General features: G+C 34.1%; 2 protein-coding genes and 1 long non-coding RNA gene across 4 annotated transcripts; 2 read left to right on the top strand and 1 right to left on the bottom strand.

Moving 5' to 3' along the window:
- Positions 1-1154: 1154 nt before the first annotated feature.
- Positions 1155-11220, top strand: LOC128555145 (leucine-rich repeat-containing protein 74B-like). Its single transcript, XM_053536683.1, has 12 exons — positions 1155-1350; positions 1703-1892; positions 3293-3483; positions 3908-4015; positions 4618-4711; positions 5277-5494; positions 6256-6450; positions 7555-7650; positions 7936-8014; positions 9066-9259; positions 9935-10020; positions 10695-11220. The coding sequence occupies exons 1-12, from the start codon at positions 1186-1188 to the stop codon at positions 10834-10836; spliced, it is 1758 nt and encodes a 585-aa protein (XP_053392658.1). The 5' UTR covers positions 1155-1185; the 3' UTR covers positions 10837-11220.
- A 1160-nt stretch (positions 11221-12380) lies between these two features.
- Positions 12381-20376, bottom strand: LOC128556980 (uncharacterized). Of its 2 annotated transcripts, XM_053543265.1 has the most exons (5): positions 19924-20365; positions 17977-18111; positions 17734-17910; positions 13100-13204; positions 12381-12929 (listed from the first exon to the last, which is right to left on the bottom strand). In XM_053543265.1, the coding sequence occupies exons 1-5, from the start codon at positions 19970-19972 to the stop codon at positions 12529-12531; spliced, it is 867 nt and encodes a 288-aa protein (XP_053399240.1). In that variant the 5' UTR covers positions 19973-20365; the 3' UTR covers positions 12381-12528. The 2 variants fall into 2 exon arrangements, with proteins under 2 accessions (XP_053399240.1, XP_053399233.1); XM_053543258.1 differs by having other exon boundaries at positions 17734-18111; positions 19924-20376.
- On the top strand, positions 16142-17841 carry LOC128556983 (uncharacterized). The gene is made up of 3 exons (XR_008370959.1): positions 16142-16234; positions 17063-17148; positions 17710-17841. It is a non-coding gene; the product is annotated as an uncharacterized LOC128556983 (long non-coding RNA).
- Positions 20377-22125: the final 1749 nt, after the last annotated feature.

Here is a 22125-nt window from a genome sequence, read left to right as displayed (position 1 = left end):
AAAATGACAGTAATACAATCATAATCAAAGAAGTAGAAAATACATTTATTATTTATAAAGCTCTTTGTTATAATGTAAAATCCGACAAGTTTAATTCAGAAATGGAAATTCGGACATTTGATCTGCGGTTTAATTCATTTAAACGGAATGAAATGCATTTAATTACAAGCAATTTGCAGAATGAAAAGTGATTTTATTGAAACTGAATGTTTTCTATAGCTCCTTTGTCAATAACATATAGTTATTTATTATTTACCTCAGTTTAATTCTGAATTTGATCTTGAATATAATTTCAGCATTTTATTTCAGTGTGAAATTAAATAATATCAGTGATATAATTATATCAATATTTTATATCAAATTGATTTTTAAGAAAATAATTAATTATTTTTAAGTTGCTAATTCAAATATTTATAGTGTAATGAAAACGGATATAAAACATTAGAAAAAAAGTTTGGTAAGCTTTAAGATCAATTCATAAATCCATTAAAAGAATATTATGACGGAGTATTCCAACGTTACTTTAAATTAATGAATTAATAATGTATAAAATGAGCAACAACGGTATAAAATCTATATATTTTAGAAATTAATAATTGCCATTATTAATTGATAATTTAATACTTCCATTTAGGCGTTATTACGAGTTTTGTTTTTATGTATTTGTTTTACTTTCTTAGTTAGTTAGTTAATTAGTTCTTTTTAGCACCGTTTTTCAAATAACGGCGGACTGTGGATAACCTTACTCGTGACCCAATCATCTATAATAGGTCTGCGCTCTCCCTATTGCGTTGAACAGCGGCCTTCGAGTACTTGTTACATTAATTGACTAAAAGTGTACATGTACTCATCTAACGGCAGTCTGACGATAACGAAAATTACTATGAAAAATTAATGTATCTTTTTTATCTTTTAATGCACCTTAAGTACACCAAAATTCTTTGACCGCTACGGTTAAACATTTAATAGCACATAAGCGACCTCATCACCCCTTTTGCCTCGGTCAATGCATTATATTTCTTGGATTCACAAGTATACAATATCACTCTCAAGTGCATGTGATATTTGTTTTGTTTCCTTCATAACGAAATACCACAACAAACTTAATTTAAATGTGTATTTCTCTCCTTAACATGCAGTGAACTGTCTCACGATTGTTCAAGGTTTTCAGAGACAAATTAAAACATGTCGGAAGCGGACTCGTTTAACATATCTGACAGCGGGGACCCTCTGGAGCTTGGTCGGGGGTCGAGCTGTTCCGTTAGAAGTATGTCCAGGCGATCCACACCCGTGCTGGCGTCGACACCAAATAGACGAACACCATCTCTTAAAGGAAGCGCAAAATTTATGGTCAGTTAGCTTTTATACGGCAATGCTATAGAATAAATAGAACATAAATAATTTTACATTTGACAAGCTGAGAAATGAGGATATTAAAACAGTCTGAATAGGTTTCATTATATTTCTTTATTACGAAAATTGTTTTCACAAATTTAGATGGTATGACGTATTTTGGTCCTTATCTATTTATAAACCAAGGAATAATGGGAAACAATTTTAAATCAGCAAAATATTTATTTTTCATTTGAATTTTCTTTAATGTTTAGTCAAATTAATTTTGCCTTTGTACAACCGAAATGTTGTCCGAGTGTATCTATTGTATACACTGCAGTGTGCTGAACTAAAATCACTATTTTTGCAGAGATCGTCATCGTCCTCGAGCCGAGTAGCGGAAGCTGAAAAACTTGCAATCAAAAATTTACTTCAAAGTCGTCTGCTGATCACACAAACCGGATATGAAGACGATGACGATATCGATATGTTTGGATATCAAAATGGACGTATGTCACGTGACACAGATTATGAAACTGACTTGGAAATGGACTATGACGGTAAGCATACACATAAAGAAAATGAAATAATATTAAACATAACTACTTTCTGTCTGTTCAAATCGTCGGTAACTGGGCCTTTTACGAATATGTCCTCAGAATGTGCAGTTTCATGGACATCCATTGACCAGCCAGATAATTTCCAAAATGTTTCAAAGTAGTTCTTTTACGTAATAATTGTTCATTTTTCACGTGAAAACGGAAAAAAACATTAACTACATTCACAATTGTGTTTGTTCTTTCCTGGTTTTGAAATATTTCAGGAAAAATGTGTAACGTTATACTGGATATTCAACTCCAAAATCGCAATGATGACGCTTCTGATTACGGCCATAATTTTCAGGCGTCCTGTTAAAATTGGTTTAATTTGGCCGAAAATTTGTCATCTTAAATGCATCATATGATAACATACCAGCTACGTTAGGTTAGTAGCTTCGTGACAAAAAAAAAAGAATAAACTCGCCTTTCATTTTCTCTTACACTTTCCTACTAACCTTATGTAGCCAGACATTGTACCACCTGATGTTAAATAGCGATGCAAAAAATCCTGATCATCATCACAATCAAAAGAGAACGGCGAATCACGTCCAACATCTTGAAACAGTACATGTAGAAATAAGCTAGTTAGTCTGATAGTACTAATGATGTACTATGCTAAACTTTCAAAGGCAATACTTACTTCGCGTCGATGAATTATCTGGACCCAAAGAGTGCTACCACATTTGATCTACTGTTGTTATATACAAAAAAACTTGTCAGAGTCAAAAATGTTAAACAGAACGATGTTATACTTAATTCAAACACACTTCATCCAATTTGAGGCTAACTAGATGACGCGCTGATGTAACGCCGATGTATTATATTTGACAATATTGCTTCCGTATTACATCTACTTGTTCTCACAAAAGACACGTTAGAATAGAAATAATATATTATGTATTGCGAAACAATGTTTACAAATACATGCAATATAAATCAACGATGCGAATCTGTTATAAGCCGCGTGTATAAATCACTCGGGTGAATTAATCCGTAGCCGTAAAACCTCATCGTTTCTATATGATGAAACATAACTATAAATTATTTGTGAAATATATTTTACTTGTATAAAATTTTGATATATATCTTATTGTGTGTGTAGAGCTGTCAAGTACCTAGTAACAGACATTAGAAATAAAGAAAATAAACCCTTGAAGTTTTTAGCGGCATTACATATTCATATTGTGAAAAAGTATAAATTTAACAGTGTGTAGCATTTCAAACTTCATACACAGTATTATTTATAAAAACACATAAATATGTTTATTTTATATATACACAAATTCTGTCTAGCACATGACATTCTCCACGTCTGAACACTGCACATAATATATCTTCAAACAAATCCATATTTTTTTCAGAATGGATTGCTGAAGACACCAACGAGCTCAAAGAAGACGCATCAGAGGAGAAAAAATACATACATATGTGTAATCAAACCGGCGAGATCCCTATATCATATTTCCTTAGACACCTCAAAGACACGAAGTTCCGCATGAGATACCACGGCCTTGGTCCGATGGGAGCTAAAGCCATATCAATGCCATTAAAGGTAAAGATGATTTCTTCACTATCTAATTTATGTTCATAGTATGACTCAGCAGATAGTTCATACGGTCTGTATGGTCCGATTTCTCTTTTACAACATAAATTTAATCTTCAATAACTTAAGAGAATATCGTTATGCAAAGAGTAATAAAACGAGAAAATGTTTTGAAACGGTCTTTCTTTCCTGAAAATTAACAAGTTAAAGAAGAAATTCATAAGAGAATTAAAGGCACGTAACGCAACTGAAGTCACACATCGCAACACCAAACCGATACCGTAATGACGACAACAGAACAAGATGCAGTTTTACAGAAACGTCGTTCTGCAAGATGGTCATGTTGTTCTTGGGCATTCAGAAGAATTTTCTATGTGGACTATTTTTGTTTTTAATAACCATCTCTTGATTATTTCGTTTTATCAATTTACAGGACAATCATTGTATTGAAGTGTTGGATTTGGAAGGCAACTGGATACAGAAAGAGGGTACCATGTATCTTACAGAAATGATCAAGGAAAATATGAATCTTACGGAAGTTGTGAGTAAAATATCAATAATTTATAAACAGAAAATAATCTTTACCGTAATGAGGTACTCGTACAAAACATTACAAAACATTGTTAAAAAATTGATTGAACATTTCATTTATAAAAGTAAATTTCTGATAGATAATGACCGCAATGGTTGAGAAATTTTGGGTTTCACAGCTGGATATTACATAGGTGTCTTTTCATATTGAATTTATTTAAAGAGTTGAATAGAATGATGAAATGCGAGGCTCTACCGAACATTTTATCAATTCTATTCAACAACTCTACTTGCTTTAACTACTTTAAACAAGTCAATTTGACCAACGTCTCCTATACTGAGAATCTATGTATATGGTAAACAGAAACAACATTAAAGTAACTTCTTCACAGTTTTCAAAATTGAATAATTCCAGCGGATGTATAAAGTTTAAATGTAACACAATAAATGGAAATCGGCATTAAATATAATAATAAGTAACGTAGTACTACACTTTTTCAAAATAAAGTATCTTGAAAAATCAAACGACCGTATTTTTATACCGAAAAATGTAAATGAGTCATATTGTCATAGTGATTTTGAAATATGATCTTCTGTTGTTTTTTACTTCAGAATATAGCCGAAAATCGATTAGGTCGAGATGGGGCGGACGCAATATGTGAAATGTTATACAAAAATGAATCTTTAAAATCACTGAATATGTCAGGTAATTTTACTATTAACATCTAATCAACAAACATTTGGAATGTTCCCATACATATATGTGTTAAATCTTTTAGATTACACATGTCCTTTTGTGGCACGACAAAACGATGCGATGGCACGATGATGCGATGGCACGATAATACGATGCGATGGCACGACAAAACGATGCGATGGCACGATAATACGATGCAGTGGCACGACAATACGATGCGATGGCACGATAATACGATGCAATGGCCCGATAATACGATGCGGTGGCACGACAATACACTACGAGACATGGTTCAGAGACACACTTTTGTATCACAGTTTTGCATCAAAGAGCGATTTTTCAAGTACGATAGTGGGATACTGATTTATGTTTTCGCGTTTCCGCAGCGTATTATCGCGCCGTCGCATTCTATCTTCGCGTCTTTTTTATCGTTTTATCTTATTGTTGCCCTTACAAATGTATAGAACAACGAGGCAACAACGATGGCCTTGAAGGAACGCCGTAGATAAATACTGTTATTATCATTACACTTGTAGTAAATGCCATGTGAACAACGACAATTATTATGTTTTAGGTAATGAGCTTCATGATTATGGTGCATCAGCCATTTGTGATATGCTAAAGAAGAACACAACTTTAAGACATTTATATCTCAGCAACAATAAATTCGAAGAGAGAGCGGCTCAGTCTTTCAAGGAAGCTTTGAGTCACAACGAAACTCTCTTAACGTTAGACATAAGCTGGAATCACTTTAGAACAAACGGTGCTGTGGCCTTAGCGGAAGGTGTTCAGGTATGTGTGTTATGAATGCGTAAGCTATTTATTCCTGTGTTAGCCATACTGCTGCGGGAAAAGATTCAAGACATTTTATAACGCTGCAAAACTTCTGAGTTGTACATAACAATTTTAAGTTATTGTACTGGTAAGTAGACGTAAAAAACTTTACCTCTTTCAGGGGCCACCAGAGCTAAAAATAGAAAAAATACCTTCAGAGAAATTTACGAACAACTCAATGAATATTGTCACACTTGGTCTGTGGCATTCTTGAAAGGTCTACTCTCAAGTTTATTAAATTGTAACGCTTTATTTTTAAGGATCGCTGAGCTAAAGCAAGAATAAACATATAAAGGACTAAAGTTCTTATGAACCATTTGATGAATCTATACCAAACTCGCCCTTTAGCATCCTTGAAGGTCCTCCATATTAGTTCAAATGTTGTGTACAGAGGCAGGCAGAGCTTAAAACGACTATTTCTTATGAACTTGTTGTTGTAATGTTTCATGATAATTATATGGTTTTGAATTTGATATATATTAGGGTCAAACGGTGCTACTTAAGCAGATGACATTGGTCATTTTACTCAAATTGTATATTAACATACAGAGATACTGACTCCGAGTCTCTGGAACAAAGACGGGCCTTTATACTTGATAAATTGTTTTCGGTTAAAACATCTTTTTCTATACAAAATGGATTTGCGTTTTTTTTTTTTTAAGATGAAGTGCTACTACTGTATGTATTATTGTACGATCGTATGTAAATTTGATTTACAGGAAAACTACGGGTTAAAGAGTTTCAATGTTTCAATGAATGGATTCAGTGAAATGGGTGCAGAAGCACTTGGAAGAGCGCTGAAACATAATCGGGGCCTCACAGAACTTGACGTAAGCCACAACAGAATAGCGGAACATGGTGCTGGTCATATCGCACTTGGCCTACAGACAAATGATGTCCTTAAAGTACTCAAGGTGATATATCGCATTTGTGATCCCCTATAAAGTACCTCTGGTAAATGAAGGCAGTCTCAAAGCAAACAAAGTATGTTTTTTTTTCCAAATCTGAACTTAAAATTCCAAAAATGACTAACTGTCGGTATTCGTGCTATTTTACAATAGTTTTGCTACTTAATCTGTTTATTTTATTTCTGTAAACAACAATTATAATAAACTGTTGAACAATTATTAAAGTGTAACCCCATATTTGGAAATATTACACACAAAAAGCATCTTTATATAGATTATGATACTGTTTCAAATTTTCCCAATTAAGACAATTTCCGAGAGCATTTTCCCAATTCCTCCGGTGTTGGTGGCATTCCCAAAATGATTGAAAAAAGGCCTGGATTCAGCAAATAAGTAATAAATTAAATGATTATTTTATTGCATACCTTTACCTTTTCTGTAAAAAAATACGTGTGTATGAACTAATAAAATCAAAATTCGTATTGCACTAGATGGAAATCTGATACCATAATTTGCTTCTGCCTGACTACCTTCAATGTTATTGATAATCAGGGTCAATGTACACGCAACATCTTAGTAAATATGACTATGGTCAGATTGTAACATTTTCTTATAACTATTTCAGTTTAAAGCCTCTGATCGTGCTTATGGACTATTCAATTTTCAAAGTATTTTCAGTGAACAGAAAAAAAATAGAATCTAAATATATCGATTATTCATGTGATAAAGAAGAAAATGTAATATTACCATAGCAATTGGTGTTTCAGTTTTGTAAACGTTTTCTAGAGTGAAAGCTATATGAGTCAGAGCCTTGATGAACAGAAAGTTCTTCGATCTAAGAGAAGCTTATAGCCAATCATACTTGGCTAATAAAGTAAAATCTTCACGGCGGTATATAATCTAAGGCTGTATTCGGCTGCTGATTTTGATTTGCCAGACTACATGTATATCACATTTGGCATTTGCGCGCAATGTGTAAGCCAAATACGATAGCTCAGATTAAATTTCTGTTGTAATGGTTATTTTTTACTTTATGACATTTTTCAGATGAATAAAGATATCCAGGGCCTAATGTTACAATACCGCATCTGTGTTTTTTTCCCATTTCAGATTGGATTTAATCCAGTGGGTGAAGATGGTGCTATGGCTTTGATAATGTCAATTTCTAAAAACGATCAAAGCGGAATGACAAGACTTGATTTATCGGTAAATTGTATTCAGTAACTCAGATCGACACAATTTCAGATCTGTTTGGTTTACTTAGCAGTGTTTGTACATTTAATAAGTTGTACTGATTACCTTTTTTTTTCTCCTGACACACGTAGTCATAATATTCTGATTTGGGCATTGTTTCATTCTATAAAATGTTAAGTGGTATATTTTGTGTTAAAATTTGTCAGCTAGTACATGTGTACTTACATTTCACAAGATGCACTTTGTATAAATTAATATATAATATATGTATATAAAACGTGTATGTTCACATTACAGGACATATTTGTGTCCAAGGACTTCAAGGCGGTGCAAAACAAGCTTGAGTCAGAGCGTGCATTCACTGTCATCCATGCAGGTACGGAGAGTAATTTTGTGTTTTCAAAGTGATATTTTCTCCGTATGACTATAATTATGCTTCAAATGTGGCTGATAACATTTTGAAGTTGCTTCTCATTTTGTGTCACCCATAATTTGTTTTAAATCTGTCTAATTTGCCTTTGCTGTCACAGTTTGTCCGCTTTCAGTTTTCATTTATTAGATTTAAACTTAACTTATCTTTTACGTCTTGTTTAAAGCAATTTTTCAAACTTCACGTAGTGCAAAATAGTGCATCCCTTTAAACATATTTTAAATCTCGTTTAAAGATATCAAGTTATCTGACAAATGCATGCAATGGTACGAAATAGGGTGTATTTATTTGGGCAACTTGACCATTTCGCTAAACACACAAAAGAAGTTTCAATCTCGTGAAACAGGACGTATTACGGGAACACCTGCGACGGAAGGCGGCGTCAGCAAGTGTGGTTTCTCAAGATGTTTTTCTCACTTTCTCCCACAATCCAAAGTAAATCCCATTGGTCATGTAAAATCAGTGATATAGTAGTTACATTATCGGACATTCAACTCAGAATTCACAAGTTCGAATAATGTGTGGGTCATGATTGTGTCCCATATGATGCAAACACTTACTTTTGCAGATAGCTGAGTAGTAAGAATAACCTTCCTTTTGCCAACAAAAAAGATGAATAACAGTATAATTTGATATTTAAGTTCCATAAGGCTTACATTGCGTGTTAAAACAGATGAAACAGCTCTCTGAATAGATATTTTGTAAAATTACATGAGTAAAAACACTTCACATGAACATGTACCGTAAGAATCATAAAGGCAGATATTAAAAAAATATTGGATTCAGTAAAACATTTTACTGGGTTAATCAACATTCAAACCTTTGACAAATAATGGAGAAAATAATTATTAGAAGTAGGATTTTATAACAAGAAATTCTAATATTTTAGGTTCAAAACGAAAAATGTGATAACCATATTCTAAACAAATGAGGTATGAGCCTTTAACATTAAAACTGTCTATTATCTAAGATTGAAATATATTACTGGTTTGCTTAGGTGTTATAATGGACAAAGACGAGAAGAAGCAAGGAGGGGAGAAAGAGATCCTGGAAACATTCCGCAGGAACCCGTATGAGAAACTGAAGAAATACGTGAAGGCATCGGGGTATAGACTTATCGACCTCTTTAAAGACTTTGATAAAGATGGGAGCGATACGATAACGAAAGAAGAATTTATTAGAGGTCTTGAGGTATATATATTAAGATATAGTAGAAGTATAAAGGTACTTATTGAGATTTGTTACAGGTGTTAAGTTATAAGTGGTCTACGTCTTTAGAGTTGAGTTATTTCTTCAGAATTTGTTAAATATCTCGAAGTAGGGTATGTCTTTAAATTTTGTTAGAGGTCTTGAGATATATGTCAAGAGCTCGTAAGAAATCCTGAGTTGGAGCTAATTCAGTATTTCTTCAGGGAATATTAAAAGTCGAAAGATATATATTTGATTACCATATGTCGTCGCGGTAGAAAGACTAACTAGCTGAACATTTCAAAGTTTGTATCTCAGTTTGAACATGGCATTTGCTGTTTATGAAGGCAGATTATTTAGTTGTATGTAGCGTTTATTTCTAAGTCATTGTGTAACCAAGAAGAGTCAAAGACAAGTAAAATTGTTATAGGGCTACTGCTTCCAAGATAAAGAAAAGATCTGCACATTTTCAGCGGTATATGGACGTATTACTAAAATCACGGCAACTTAAAATTTAAAACCTTCAATCAATTTGGGCACCCTGCATACTTCTTCGATGCCCAATGCAACGTTTTGGATGTTCATCTGTCGATGATAATTACACTATATGTCTATCAATGTTCAAAAGCCTGTTTAATTTGAAACTTATATATCACTTTTAAAATAATTTGATTTTAGTTGGCGGGTGTTGAGATAACGAAGAGTGAAATAATCCAGATTATTGACCAGTTAGATATAAACGGAGATGGAATGATTGATTACTAGTAAGTATTTTCCCCCATAGATATCAATTTCGTATTATTTACCGTTCGATTTTAGCAACTACACACTACAAATTAAGTTAAAGGGGAATGGTAAACAGAATTTAAAAAATAAATGAAAATTATACGAATCCGCCATTTTGCGACAAGCGTTTTAACCTGTAAGTTAATGAAAAAAAACTTTAATTGTAATGATTTTACTAGAACTGTAGCAACAAACTAAGATTCACGTTGCAGCTTGATGTAATTTGTTAATCAGAAAAGAAATTACCGTTATGTTTGGTACAAGACAATTATTTCCTTTGCTCCCAAACTATCAGGCCTAGACATGTCTTGTGACTCTTTGGTGTGATTAGCTATTTAGTGTGTACACGCGGTAAAAGAATCATGTAGTGATAAAAATGCAATAAAATATCGTTTAAGGCGACTTCAGCTTGCGGATGGTTGAAGAAGATCGCAGGTGCCCCTCCGTGCAGTATTTAATCACGCGCTTCCTTAAGCCAGCTTCCATAAGCCGGCTGGATGGTTTTCTCACATGGAGAATGTAACGTTCAGGGGGAAGGTTCGAACCCACAATAATGAGGGGCAAGTGATCTTAACCACTCGGCCGCGGAGGCCCCCCATTGAGCGTAACAGCTATTTTTGCATCTGTTAGAAAATGATGTCTTATGCTTCAGTGAGCTCGTTATTGGTGATAAGGAATACCGGAAGTCATTGGTAGAAGCGGAACAGTGCCCGGATGACCGCAAGGTCCAGAGAGACCACAACAGAATACAGAGGGAAAGATCTTTGTTTATGGATGATATCATCAACGGTTGAAATATATTTTTATAAAAAGGCGATCGTTTTTCTTTAGGGCTGATATTCGTAACGATTGAAATTAAGATAATAAAATATAGACAGTATAGATTAGGATATTGAGTGAACGGATGGGAACTTGGTAATTAAATATGTTATTTTTTCCGGGATTTTGACATTTTGGAAATGTTCGTTTTTATAAACTTACGATATACACAGGACTGGACAGTACTAGTGTTGCTTAACATTGTTCTATAATCGGGTAAATGGTATATATAACTAACCAGTCCAAACATGGGTGGTTCTCAGTGCTACTTGTTTTGTTCATAAAATTTCATTTGTTTTGCTATTTACCGGTGCACAGTTATATTGTGTGATCATTTCACACGTGTATTTTGCATAATATGTCGTTTATCAATGTTTCACTTAATTGTTTATAATTCGTGAATAAAATATAATGAATAAAATGGCAGGTTTTCGTTCCATATTACTAGACCCCTATCCGTTTGTGAAAAACCCATTTATTTGCTACTTTGCTGAAAACATTAGTTTGAAGTGGCTTTGTTTTTAGATGCAGTGTGATTTCTTTTACAGACATATTACTGCCTCAAAGAAAGACATCTGTTTCATATATTTAAGGGACTGGACTCGAATTATTGGCTAAATTGACCTTTCTTTGACATCGATTTTATGTTTTTCTATAAGCATTAGAATATGAGTTTTTGTTTCTACACTATTTTAAATCAAATCTAAATCTGGAGCAAAAAACATGTCTGAGTCCGGAATCAAACATTTGACTGACCAGTACAACACGATCATTTAAATAAAGTTTTATATCTAAAGCAGCGTCGGTGTCGGATGGAAAACGCTTTTAATTTCCAATAGAAAAATAGTTAAACAACTACTTCTCATGTGTTTTCATTATGAATAACCTGTCAATAACTAAGTTTTAAATCCTTCTTAAAAATATTGATATCTTACACTATCCTTTTTTCTGCAGTCGTATGATCTGGAGGTCGGTCCCTTTAAAACATATTGTGATTTGCACATGACGTCAATCTGACTAAAGTACTTGATCTTCTAAACGAAGATCTGAGAACGGCCTATTCACATTCGTCTTCTGTATATTTTGGATTTCCATTATTGCTATTTTTATGTTATCCAATCAGACGACTTGTTCGATTGTCATAGGATAAGAAAAATATGCGGTTATTCCAGGACTCGAACCCGGGACCCCTCGCTTACAAAGCAAGTGGCCTACCGACTGAGCTAACCGGCTATCTGATACATTACGACATAAGAATTGTAAATATCAAAAGTCAATGCTACATGTAGATTTGCAAGATGTTGTAAGCTAGGCTCTGATTGGCTAGAGAAAGAGCCGTCAGAACGAGGCAATGAATAGGTCGTTTTCAGATCCTATGCGTAGCGTAATAGGATATGTACTTTAGTCAGATTGCACATGACGTTATCAAGGTTTTTTTTTACATCTGATTGTCTTACCTTTGTAGTATTCTACTTTAGGAAAATGTTTAATACAAATAATATGCATAACAAAATATAGATTTACATTTGAAAACAGTGTATTCTCGAAACAATTACTCATGATAAATTTACCATAACATTCGCCCATTAAATTATTGTGAATTAGTATAGATTTATCTACTTTAACAATTTTATGATATAAATTCACACAATTATGTACTGTAATATTCAGTCATTTCTAAGTTGGCTTCGCTTTCCAACAACATATGATTTTAACCAATCATCGTGCATGTATACTCTAGTATCGGAACTACTTCGGGGAACACCAATGACGCAATCCTTCCCAGAATCCTCACAATCTCTCTTCCGTTTGCCCAGCGTAATATTTGTATCACTTGTTGAAATTCTCGGCTGTATGTCCGAAACGAATTTTCTTAACTGGATAGGGTCTGACCTTGTGAAATCACACATCTCAGGCTCAGGCTGGTCGGTGTGAGTAGTGAGCCATTCTGTGACACGTCGTGTAGACATGCCCTTCTCACGGCGAGTAGACCTATACAGATGTGGTAGCTCTTTCAAAGCAAGGATCATATTGAAAAGGTTTGCTCTTGTTGTGCGGTCAAGTTTGTCTAAAAAAACGAGAAACAAATACGAAATGATTTTTGGCAATCAAGTAGCGCTATACATATAGACAGAACATGCACAGTCATCATAGGATTCAGGTATTTTACGCTGTTCATAAATGTCATGCAAACAAAACGTTTTCAACAAATTTATTTGTTCTGAAACCTTTACTTACTGTGATATTTGTAACACATGTTGTGTGCCTCTTCTAACAATTTATCCACTCTTGTAACGACTTCGTAGTTAAATCCTCCAGCTTTGTAAACACTTCTCTCCATATCTGGAAAATAGTAAAAGTGTTTGTGTCAGTATTATGCAGTTGCTGTGTACTGATAGCATTGTTTGGCCATATTTTCAAGAATATGAGGTGATAAGCTTCACCCGACCAAAATGGAGGCTTTCGTCAAATCACATTGTTTTCACATTATTTGTATGAATAATCTCAGTGTATCTTTAATGAAATGCCAACTAAAGAATTATTTTGCTAGCGACTTGAAAGTGCTTCTCTCAAATTTCAGTTGTTTTGATATTAAAATATTGTTATATTGCTGCTCATATTAACGTACTCTTAATACATACTCGTAACAAACAGGTTTTTAAAATTAGATTTTTTTCTGCATCAGATGCACATGTTTGTTAGGCTAATAAAATAGAAACATAAAACAGTGAAAATCAACTTCTGATGTCATGTAATAAAACCTATTGCGTTCAGTAGTCAAAAAATATCAACTGGCAAGCCATTTAAGGCATCGCCACAGTCACAAATCAGTATCAGTTCATATTTTCAGGCCAAGTATTTTTCTCTTAAAAATAGCACTAAAGCCGTAACAGCCGGTCAAATTATCATCAACATAAGAAGCATATGATGATTTATAGTACATATGCCGCTTGTAAAATGTTTGAGTCTCGTTTAGACCGAAAGTTTACCCCAAAATAATGAAATCTTACGTGCAATCAAACTCCAATATTAAAACAAAATGTATACTGCAAACTCTTATGGATTTTTGTCAAAATTATTCCTGGTTATTGCATAAGACACAAAAAGACAACCCCATGTAAATTTAATTTAAAATGTTGTTTGTACATGCATCATTGAATATTGACCACAGGTAGCCAGGTACTAGCATTTAGGAGTGACCTGTCGCTTTTATTAATAGATTTGAAAGGTTACTGGAATAAACCACTTCAGTAAAGGGGTACCCTACCTTTTAATAACTTATTTTTATAATAAATATTTAAATGACTGCTTCTTCGACAATTAGACGCCGTGATGCAGTGGTAAGCGTGACGGTTCTAGAATCTAACTTTTGTGAGTTCGAATTCCAGCGGAGATCAATATTTTGTTTTCATTATATATATTTTTTTTCATTTTAGATTTTGGTACCATACTAATCCCCAATGATAACGTGATTCCCGCCGAAACGCGAGGAAGAGTCTAATTCATGATAACTGATGAAATAACCATTCATTATGCTTGCACATTACTTGACACGCAGTTATTAGTATTTCTTTCATTTCAAATATCCACTAAGTATATGGCAACATATCTCAGTTGGGTAAAATGCAGACAATAATTGGGTGTAAGCGGATCGTTTTGTGGGTTCGAATCCTCACGAGGGTTGTTTTTTTTCCAGATTTTTTTTTGATTTTCCTATTCGTTTTCTTCCGTATTTTTGTTTCTTTCTTTGATGGTTTGTAGTCGAGCACGCTTGCGGTGAGCTCGATATAGTCGCCACTTTCGGTGTATATGCGTGCGTACGTCCGTCCAATTTTGTCCGGACCATAACTTTGACATGCATGGACCAATCTCGCATTAATGTTTAACTTAATGAGAAGGCATGTCATGCGCAAACCCCATGTTCCTATCTCAAAGGTCAAATTGAAGTTTGTCCGAAGAATTTCTCCTTCATGCATGGTACAATTTTGATGTAACTTGGCATGAATGTTCATCATTATAAGACGGAGTGTCATGCGTAAGAAGCAGGTCCCTAGGTCCAAGGTTAAGGTCGCACTTAGAGATCAAAGATGCTGGTGGGCTCGATATTCTACCCGTGGGCATACTTGTATTTGTATAATTTATATGTCTTTATATAACACACTAGTATGTTCATTATTTGCATGGCTAAGTGCATGCATTTAATCAATATCATCTTTGTTATGTAATAAACTATTCTGATCTGCCTTTAGAAATATCTCTGTCATATTGTCACAGAGCTCATGAAGGAATCTTATTTTTTATGCAAAAGTGAAATAAAATTAATTGTCGGTGGAGTTTCGAACTTACACGGCAAAAGATCTGTTGAACATATAATTGTGTGCTTTACCACTGAGCTAATTTGTAACTGATACAAAACCTGGAAGTATTTAGATTGTAACATGTTAGGAAAATGTTGAATTCCCTATGTTCCATTTTAATCTATTTATAGTCATGTTTGTAAATATCAAGTTATCGTTGGGGCATAGTACTGATAAACTTTGATAATGTGGCAGTTGACCTCAATACAATCGACACTGTTTATTTTCCAATACAGGTAAATCCAATAATTGCTTTACAATAGATCTGTGACGGATTATCTTTGAACACCCCTGGACTTATTGGACTCAACTGCCACATTATCAAAGCTTATTAGTACATTTAAAATGATAATAATGTTATAGATGTATTTGAATTGCATTACTTGTATCATTTTGCTATTTTCGTATATAACATAGGTTTTTCAAATATCTTTTTTATTGTGAATTATTCAACATGGTTGACATAGCTTTTGACAATTTGGTCATTCAACTAGCTGATGACACTGATTCGGAGGAAACCGACGCCGCCAGCGAGTGTGAGGATGCTCCATTGGGCGCGTGTGTATGAATGTATTGAAATTGTATGAATGAAATTAAAAATGAAATTGAAATGATGAAATAAAATGAAATAAATAAACATGAAAAATATAAATAAAACAAATTCAATCATAAAACAAAACCCTCTGTGTGGGATTCGAACCCACAGCCTCCTAATCGCAAAATTTAAATCACTAGCAACATTCCTCAATTCTACCAACTGAGCTATCAATGCAATTTCAGTCTGCTCACTATTTAAAATAAGTCAAATATCTTTCAAACCCTTATTTAATAAATGGAACAGTCTGGAAAATCCAAATCTAAAAATAAAAGTGACAAGTCACTCCTAATTGCTAATAAACCTATACATAATCCTATAATATCACCTGTTTATATACATGTAAATTATGTGTGAACAGATAACACAAATTGTATAAATTGACGGTGTTGGGATTTTTGTGTATAATTCAGTAATCAGGTAAAATTTCAAAATAATTTCTGAATACTTTATTCTTCACGGTCTGCTTTACAATTGGTTGTAATTATCTTTTAAATGTATTGAATATAGATTGAGTTTGACTGCACATAAAATTGCAAAATTTTGTCATTTTGGCAAGAGAAAAAGATCAAATAAAGGCATAATACAGGTAGTGAAATGCACACCCTTTTACTTGCATATGTCCACATAGATATTTAAAACATAATTATGACAAAATTACTGACTTTACTGTTACCACTTAGTCATCTTTTATTTTATGAAAATTTGCATGTAAAATTTTGAGTCAAATGGCCGCCACTGTGGGCGATGCCTTAATAAGTGTATATAACTTATCTTCCCCTTTTTTCAGTACAGTTTATATTTAAAGCAGTAGAAAGAAACTGTCATTCTTTTCAGTAAAAGAGCCAGATTACTTTTAGAGCTTGTACACATCATTTTAGCTTAGCTATAAACGCATGGGTGTCACACACTGTCAGTACCACTCTGGTTGTGTGTGGCTTCCTGTCATAACGGATAGATGGACAATCAAACAGTCAAACGACGCTATTTGTTTTCAAGGAATCTATCTAATAACACTATACATATATAAAATAAATTAATTGGACATTGTAAGACAAACTGTGTTATAGGAACAAAATGAAGCCGAATGTCTTGTAAAAAGTGTGATATAATATTAAACCTAAAAATGAGACCTATCACAAATTTAACAGAAAAATTAAAGCATATGTTCGGTCGTATTTTTTACAAGTTTGAAAAACATGTGATTTAAAAACAATATGGTCCAACATTTTTATCTTATCGTTACAGTGAAAGGGATCCTCTGACTTTGGTCTCTGAGGGTCAGTGGTGGAGGTTGATGATATCAAATCGTTTGCCCTTGAAACCTCGTTAAGGTGAGGAACCTATCCTATTGGTTTGGGGAATGACGGTGCTTCTACCAAGGTAACCGCCCGTGTCTGACATAGCTCTTAGGCCTTAGCATGTTTGTATGAGTAATCAACTTTGTTTGAGGTTATCTAAAAATCATGCTCTTCTCTCATAATACGTTTTACTGTCAGCGCCAAATAATGGAACACAACTTTTCATCAAATTGGAAGTGAAACGACAGGAAAATTCTTACGAAGAAGTTGAGTGTTCAAATAAGAAAGTTATTGCCTTTTTTTAACTTTGCAGAAAGGGAAGTAATTCCAAAAGACTCTTTGTATAGCTCCTTCATATATGAAGGAATCGGAAGTGTTGTCCTGTCCGTTACGAAAACAAACTGTAGGTTTCGGATATAGCTATATATATTTAGAAAGACTGTGCACACAGTTAAAGATTTCGCATTCCAATACTGGCTTCTATCTTATCATCTCATGATAGAAATAAAAACGTATTAAATTGTTAAATTTATACAGGAATGAAATAATCTCCCATAGCTTACTACATTGATCAATATGTTTAAACAACTTCAGATTTTGGATGGATTCTTAACTTACTTCTCAGCTTACTCATTCCGGCCTCTGCAAACTTGTCGGCCATGCGTTGGAGGTCGAGGACGTCTTCTATTTCAGACTGGCAGTCACTATCAATTATGGGAAAGTCGCCTTTGATATTTGGCCCGGTCTGTTCTTGAAGAAAGGGTTTGTATTCGGCTCCTGTGATAGCCTGTTGTGGTCGCATAATTTCTTTGGATGATAACGGCAGAGGCCGTACACTTTTAATCGATTTTTGGAACATGTTCTCAACAACAACGCCAGGAGTATTTGACAGAACAGGTTGTTTTTCAGACTTTCCATCATCTGAAGCAAGTAGCCTGTCAGAATATTCGTAGTCAAGGTCTGTGCCTGATAGCTGAGAGCAGTCCAACAAGACATCTAAAACAAGAAAATTATTACTTAGTCTATTGAAGACATTGAAAAACAATCTCTACACTGGCAATATTGTAATAAATATGACTGACTTAATACATATAAATTTGTTTTTTTTCCTTTGTTTATTTGTTTTGGGTTTAGTGCTGTTTTAAACAGTTTTTCATTTAAGTAACGGCGGGCAGTTAACCTAACAAGTGTTCCTGGATTCTGTACCAATACTAACCTGTCCTCCGCAAGTAATTGCAAACCTCTCCACATGAGATGGAAGACAAATGATAGCAGACACAATTTTTTTAACAAAACCTCAGGAGGACAATTTGGCTCGACTGGGGTTCGGACACAAGACTCTGATATCAGTTGATGTGCGCTCTACCTATTGCACCAGGCAGGCGCGCTTACTTTAATAAATAAAAAAAATAATACATTAAAGTAACTTAACATCCTATCTAAATGTGCACTGTGGTTAGTAGATGTATTTGTTTTTTAAGTGACGAAAGTGTTCGAAAATAAAAAAAAAACAGTTTGGAGATAAGAAGAAATGTTATAAAGCTTAGGATGTGCTCCAGATAAAAAGATAATAAAAGGAGTTAAACAAATAAACGAAATTAACATAAAAGTGTAAAAAATACTAGAATTTTGACAAGACTAGTCTAGCCTTTTTATTTCCTCATATAACAAAATTACTTAACACGTTTAACATTTTTTTCCGATTAAATTGTCCTTAGATAAGAATTTAAATAAGAGATTCAGAATGATCAAATCTGATGTAAAATTTTAACTACTTTTTATATCATTAAGGAAATCTTTGATGGTTTAGAAATGTTAAATTAAAAATACTTTTTTTTCTAACGTGCCGCCGAAAGTAAAATATGGGTCCAATAACTAAAGTTTGCGGTTGTGTTAAACTGTCAGTAAAAAGATATTGCCATAAATAAAAATAAAAAAAAAAACGAGGATTTACAACATTAAGGTTTCGATGGAGGCCTTGAGAAACAAAAATCAAACAACACCAAATCATAGAAAGAAAGAGTTATTTGACATGAAAATTGAACAGCATGTAAAACATGTTTATTACTTTACGAAACAAGTGTCAGTATACTGATATAAACATTGAATTCCGGAAAAGGGCTGCCTAAAGGGGCTCCACTTCCGGACAGTTAAACGCCTTTAAAAACTCACCATTTTCAAAGAACTGTTACACATGTTTGCTTTGATGCATTTGCAATAGCGTGCGAGTGGTGAAATTTCACGTAACAATGTGGAACATAGTTTTCAGCAATTGTTTATCTTTTTTCTTTACAAATGGCATTCATTTTCAAAGGGAGACAACTTTTTCTCAAATATTACTTAAAATAATCGGAAAAAGTTGTTTCCTTTTGAAAATGAATGCCATTTGTACATAAAATAATCGGGAACAGTTGTCTCCCTTTGAAAATGAATGCCATATGTAAAGAAATAATGATAAACAATTGCTGAAAACTGTGTTCCACCTTGTTATGTGAAATTTCATCACTCGCACGCTATTGCAAATGCATCAAAACGAACATGTGTAACTGTTCTTTGAAAATGGTGAGTTTTTAAAGGCGTTTAACTGTCCGGAAGTGGAGCCCCTTTAGGCAGCCCTTTTCCGGAATTCAATGTTTATATCAGTATACTGACACTTGTTTCGTAAAGTAATATATATGTTTTACATGCTGTTCAATTTTCATGTCAAACAACTCTTTCTTTCTATGATTTGGTGTTGTTTGATTTTTGTTTCCCAAGGCCTCCATCGAAACCTTAATGTACACGAATAATTTTACTTGAATAACATACCTTCGTCCACATCCGTGTCCAGTAAGCTGTAATTGTGTGTATCTGACATTTCAAAGAATACTTTAACTAATATTGTCAAAATAACGGAGAAGTATTTTCTTGTATCCGTGGGTTTGTATGCGCGCCTCTGTTACTACGAATACATTGACGTTCGGACGTTGACGGTAGCGTATGTGACGTAACGTTTTAACGTCACTGACATAATGAGTAACAACGTCAAATTGCACTTCAATATCAATTTTCGATACAGCAACAAAATATCCAACGCCAACCGAATATATCTCTGTTAAAACAATATTTATTTGTTTAAATATTTGTTATGACTTCGGCTGTTGACATGCGAACAGAAATTCTTTGCGCCGTTTGACTGCTTCATAGATTTTTTGGCCAGAACTTGTACATTGATAATCATCGTTTCGGGTAATACGATCAAAATTTGCGACAAACAACCTTATTGTAATTTTCTTTAAATGAGCCGCACCATGAGAAAACCAACATAGTGCATTTGCGACAAGCATGGATCCAGACCAGCCTGCGCATCCGCGCAGTCTGGTCAGGATCCATGCTGTTCGCTTTCAAAGCCTATTGCAATTAGAGAAACCGTTAGCGAACAGCATGGATCCTGACCAGACTGCGCGGATGCGCATGCTGGTCTGGATCCATGCTGGTCGCAAATGCACTATGCACTATGCACTATGCACTGTGTTTGAAAAACCAATTTGCACCGCTATAAGTAAATTTTTGATGTTATTACACATTTGTGTTCTGACAGTACGTTAATATGTATATTTCTTGACATAAGATATATTATGAAATTCAGCATTTTGAGATGTGTGATTACCGAAATATTAAAAGGTTAAATTCCATGTTGTTTTATAATGCTATACCATACTGTATGGTAAGGGTGAACCCCGCAAATTGTACCCCGAATACTGTCACAACCTACCCCGGACGCGGGGCAGGTTGTGACGTTTGACAGAGCACGTTTACACTAGCAGTATTCTTAAACTAAAGACTATATCCGCTGTTGTTACTTCTCATATTTTAACGGAAGTGTTATTTCATGTAAACATGGTCTTAATGTACTGATAAACTGAAACACCGCCCAAGAAGAAGGTAAAATATGAAAAATGGCACATTCAACCCCGTTCTCCCCTACTTTTAATTAGAACTGTTACTCACGTTTTCATTAGGCTGTTAAAATGCTTCTAGTGTTTAATTACATGTCAGGCATTTGCAAAGTTTTCAAATGTCTGTAGATCAGCCTTTTAACCATAAAGATCTTTTTTAAAAGACTAGCCTAAAACTGACTTGTCAAGAGCTGCTTCAGAAAATCCGGTATTTAGAAATCATGGTTGGTAGGTATTGGCTCCCTTCCTTTTGTTACAATTCACAATAACCTATTTAACGAATAGTAGACTGGGTTCAAGAAATGTCCAATATAGTTTTGATGTACATTCAGATACTTTTGCGCAGACTTCTAACGCGATTCCTAGTAAACTTATCTACAAGACGGAATTATTCTTAAATGGAGTCATAATATGTTATCACGATAAATGTATCCGTCGTGCAGGCCAACGTAGAGTCGTAAGTATTTCTTGCAACATTTATTTCTTTTCAGTACAAAATCATCATCAAATCCTAATAATAATTATATATATTTTTCTTCAACTCAATATATGCATGCAAGCTGCGGATCCAGGATTTGGCGTTAGGGGTGGGGGTGCAACTAGCCTCCCCCACCGTACCCCCACGGAAAATTGTGAAAACAATGGATCCATCTGGTGCATTCTGGGCGTCCTGAGGTGCTTTATTTGGTATAAAAAAGGTTAGGTTTTGTGACAAAATCAACACAAATAACATGCTAATTAAAGCCATTGTTTTATGACTTGTCAGACTTATTCTTGCGTAAGTATCTCAGAATGGAATTTCTTAGCCCGATTGGATTTCTGAGGATTTTTATGGGGAGGGGTTACCAAGGGCTATTAACATAGAAATGGTAAAGAACGTTATAGAAGCTCATGCAATTTTTTTTTGAGTTTTATTGTGCGAGCGTAGCGAGCCAAAAAATGCATATTTCATTTTTTACCTTGTACAAAAGACAAATTACCAACATTTTGTATGCGAGCATATTTTGTATTTTTCACCCAGAACAAATGATAAATACCTGTGCGGGTGTAGCGAGCGAAAAAAAAAATGCAT

The sequence above is a fragment of the Mercenaria mercenaria genome, chromosome 1, assembly GCF_021730395.1.
Source record: "Mercenaria mercenaria strain notata chromosome 1, MADL_Memer_1, whole genome shotgun sequence".
NCBI lineage: Eukaryota > Metazoa > Mollusca > Bivalvia > Venerida > Veneridae > Mercenaria > Mercenaria mercenaria.
The sequence above is the reverse complement of the archived record's forward strand: the minus strand, read 5'-3'. Positions and strand labels throughout refer to the sequence as shown.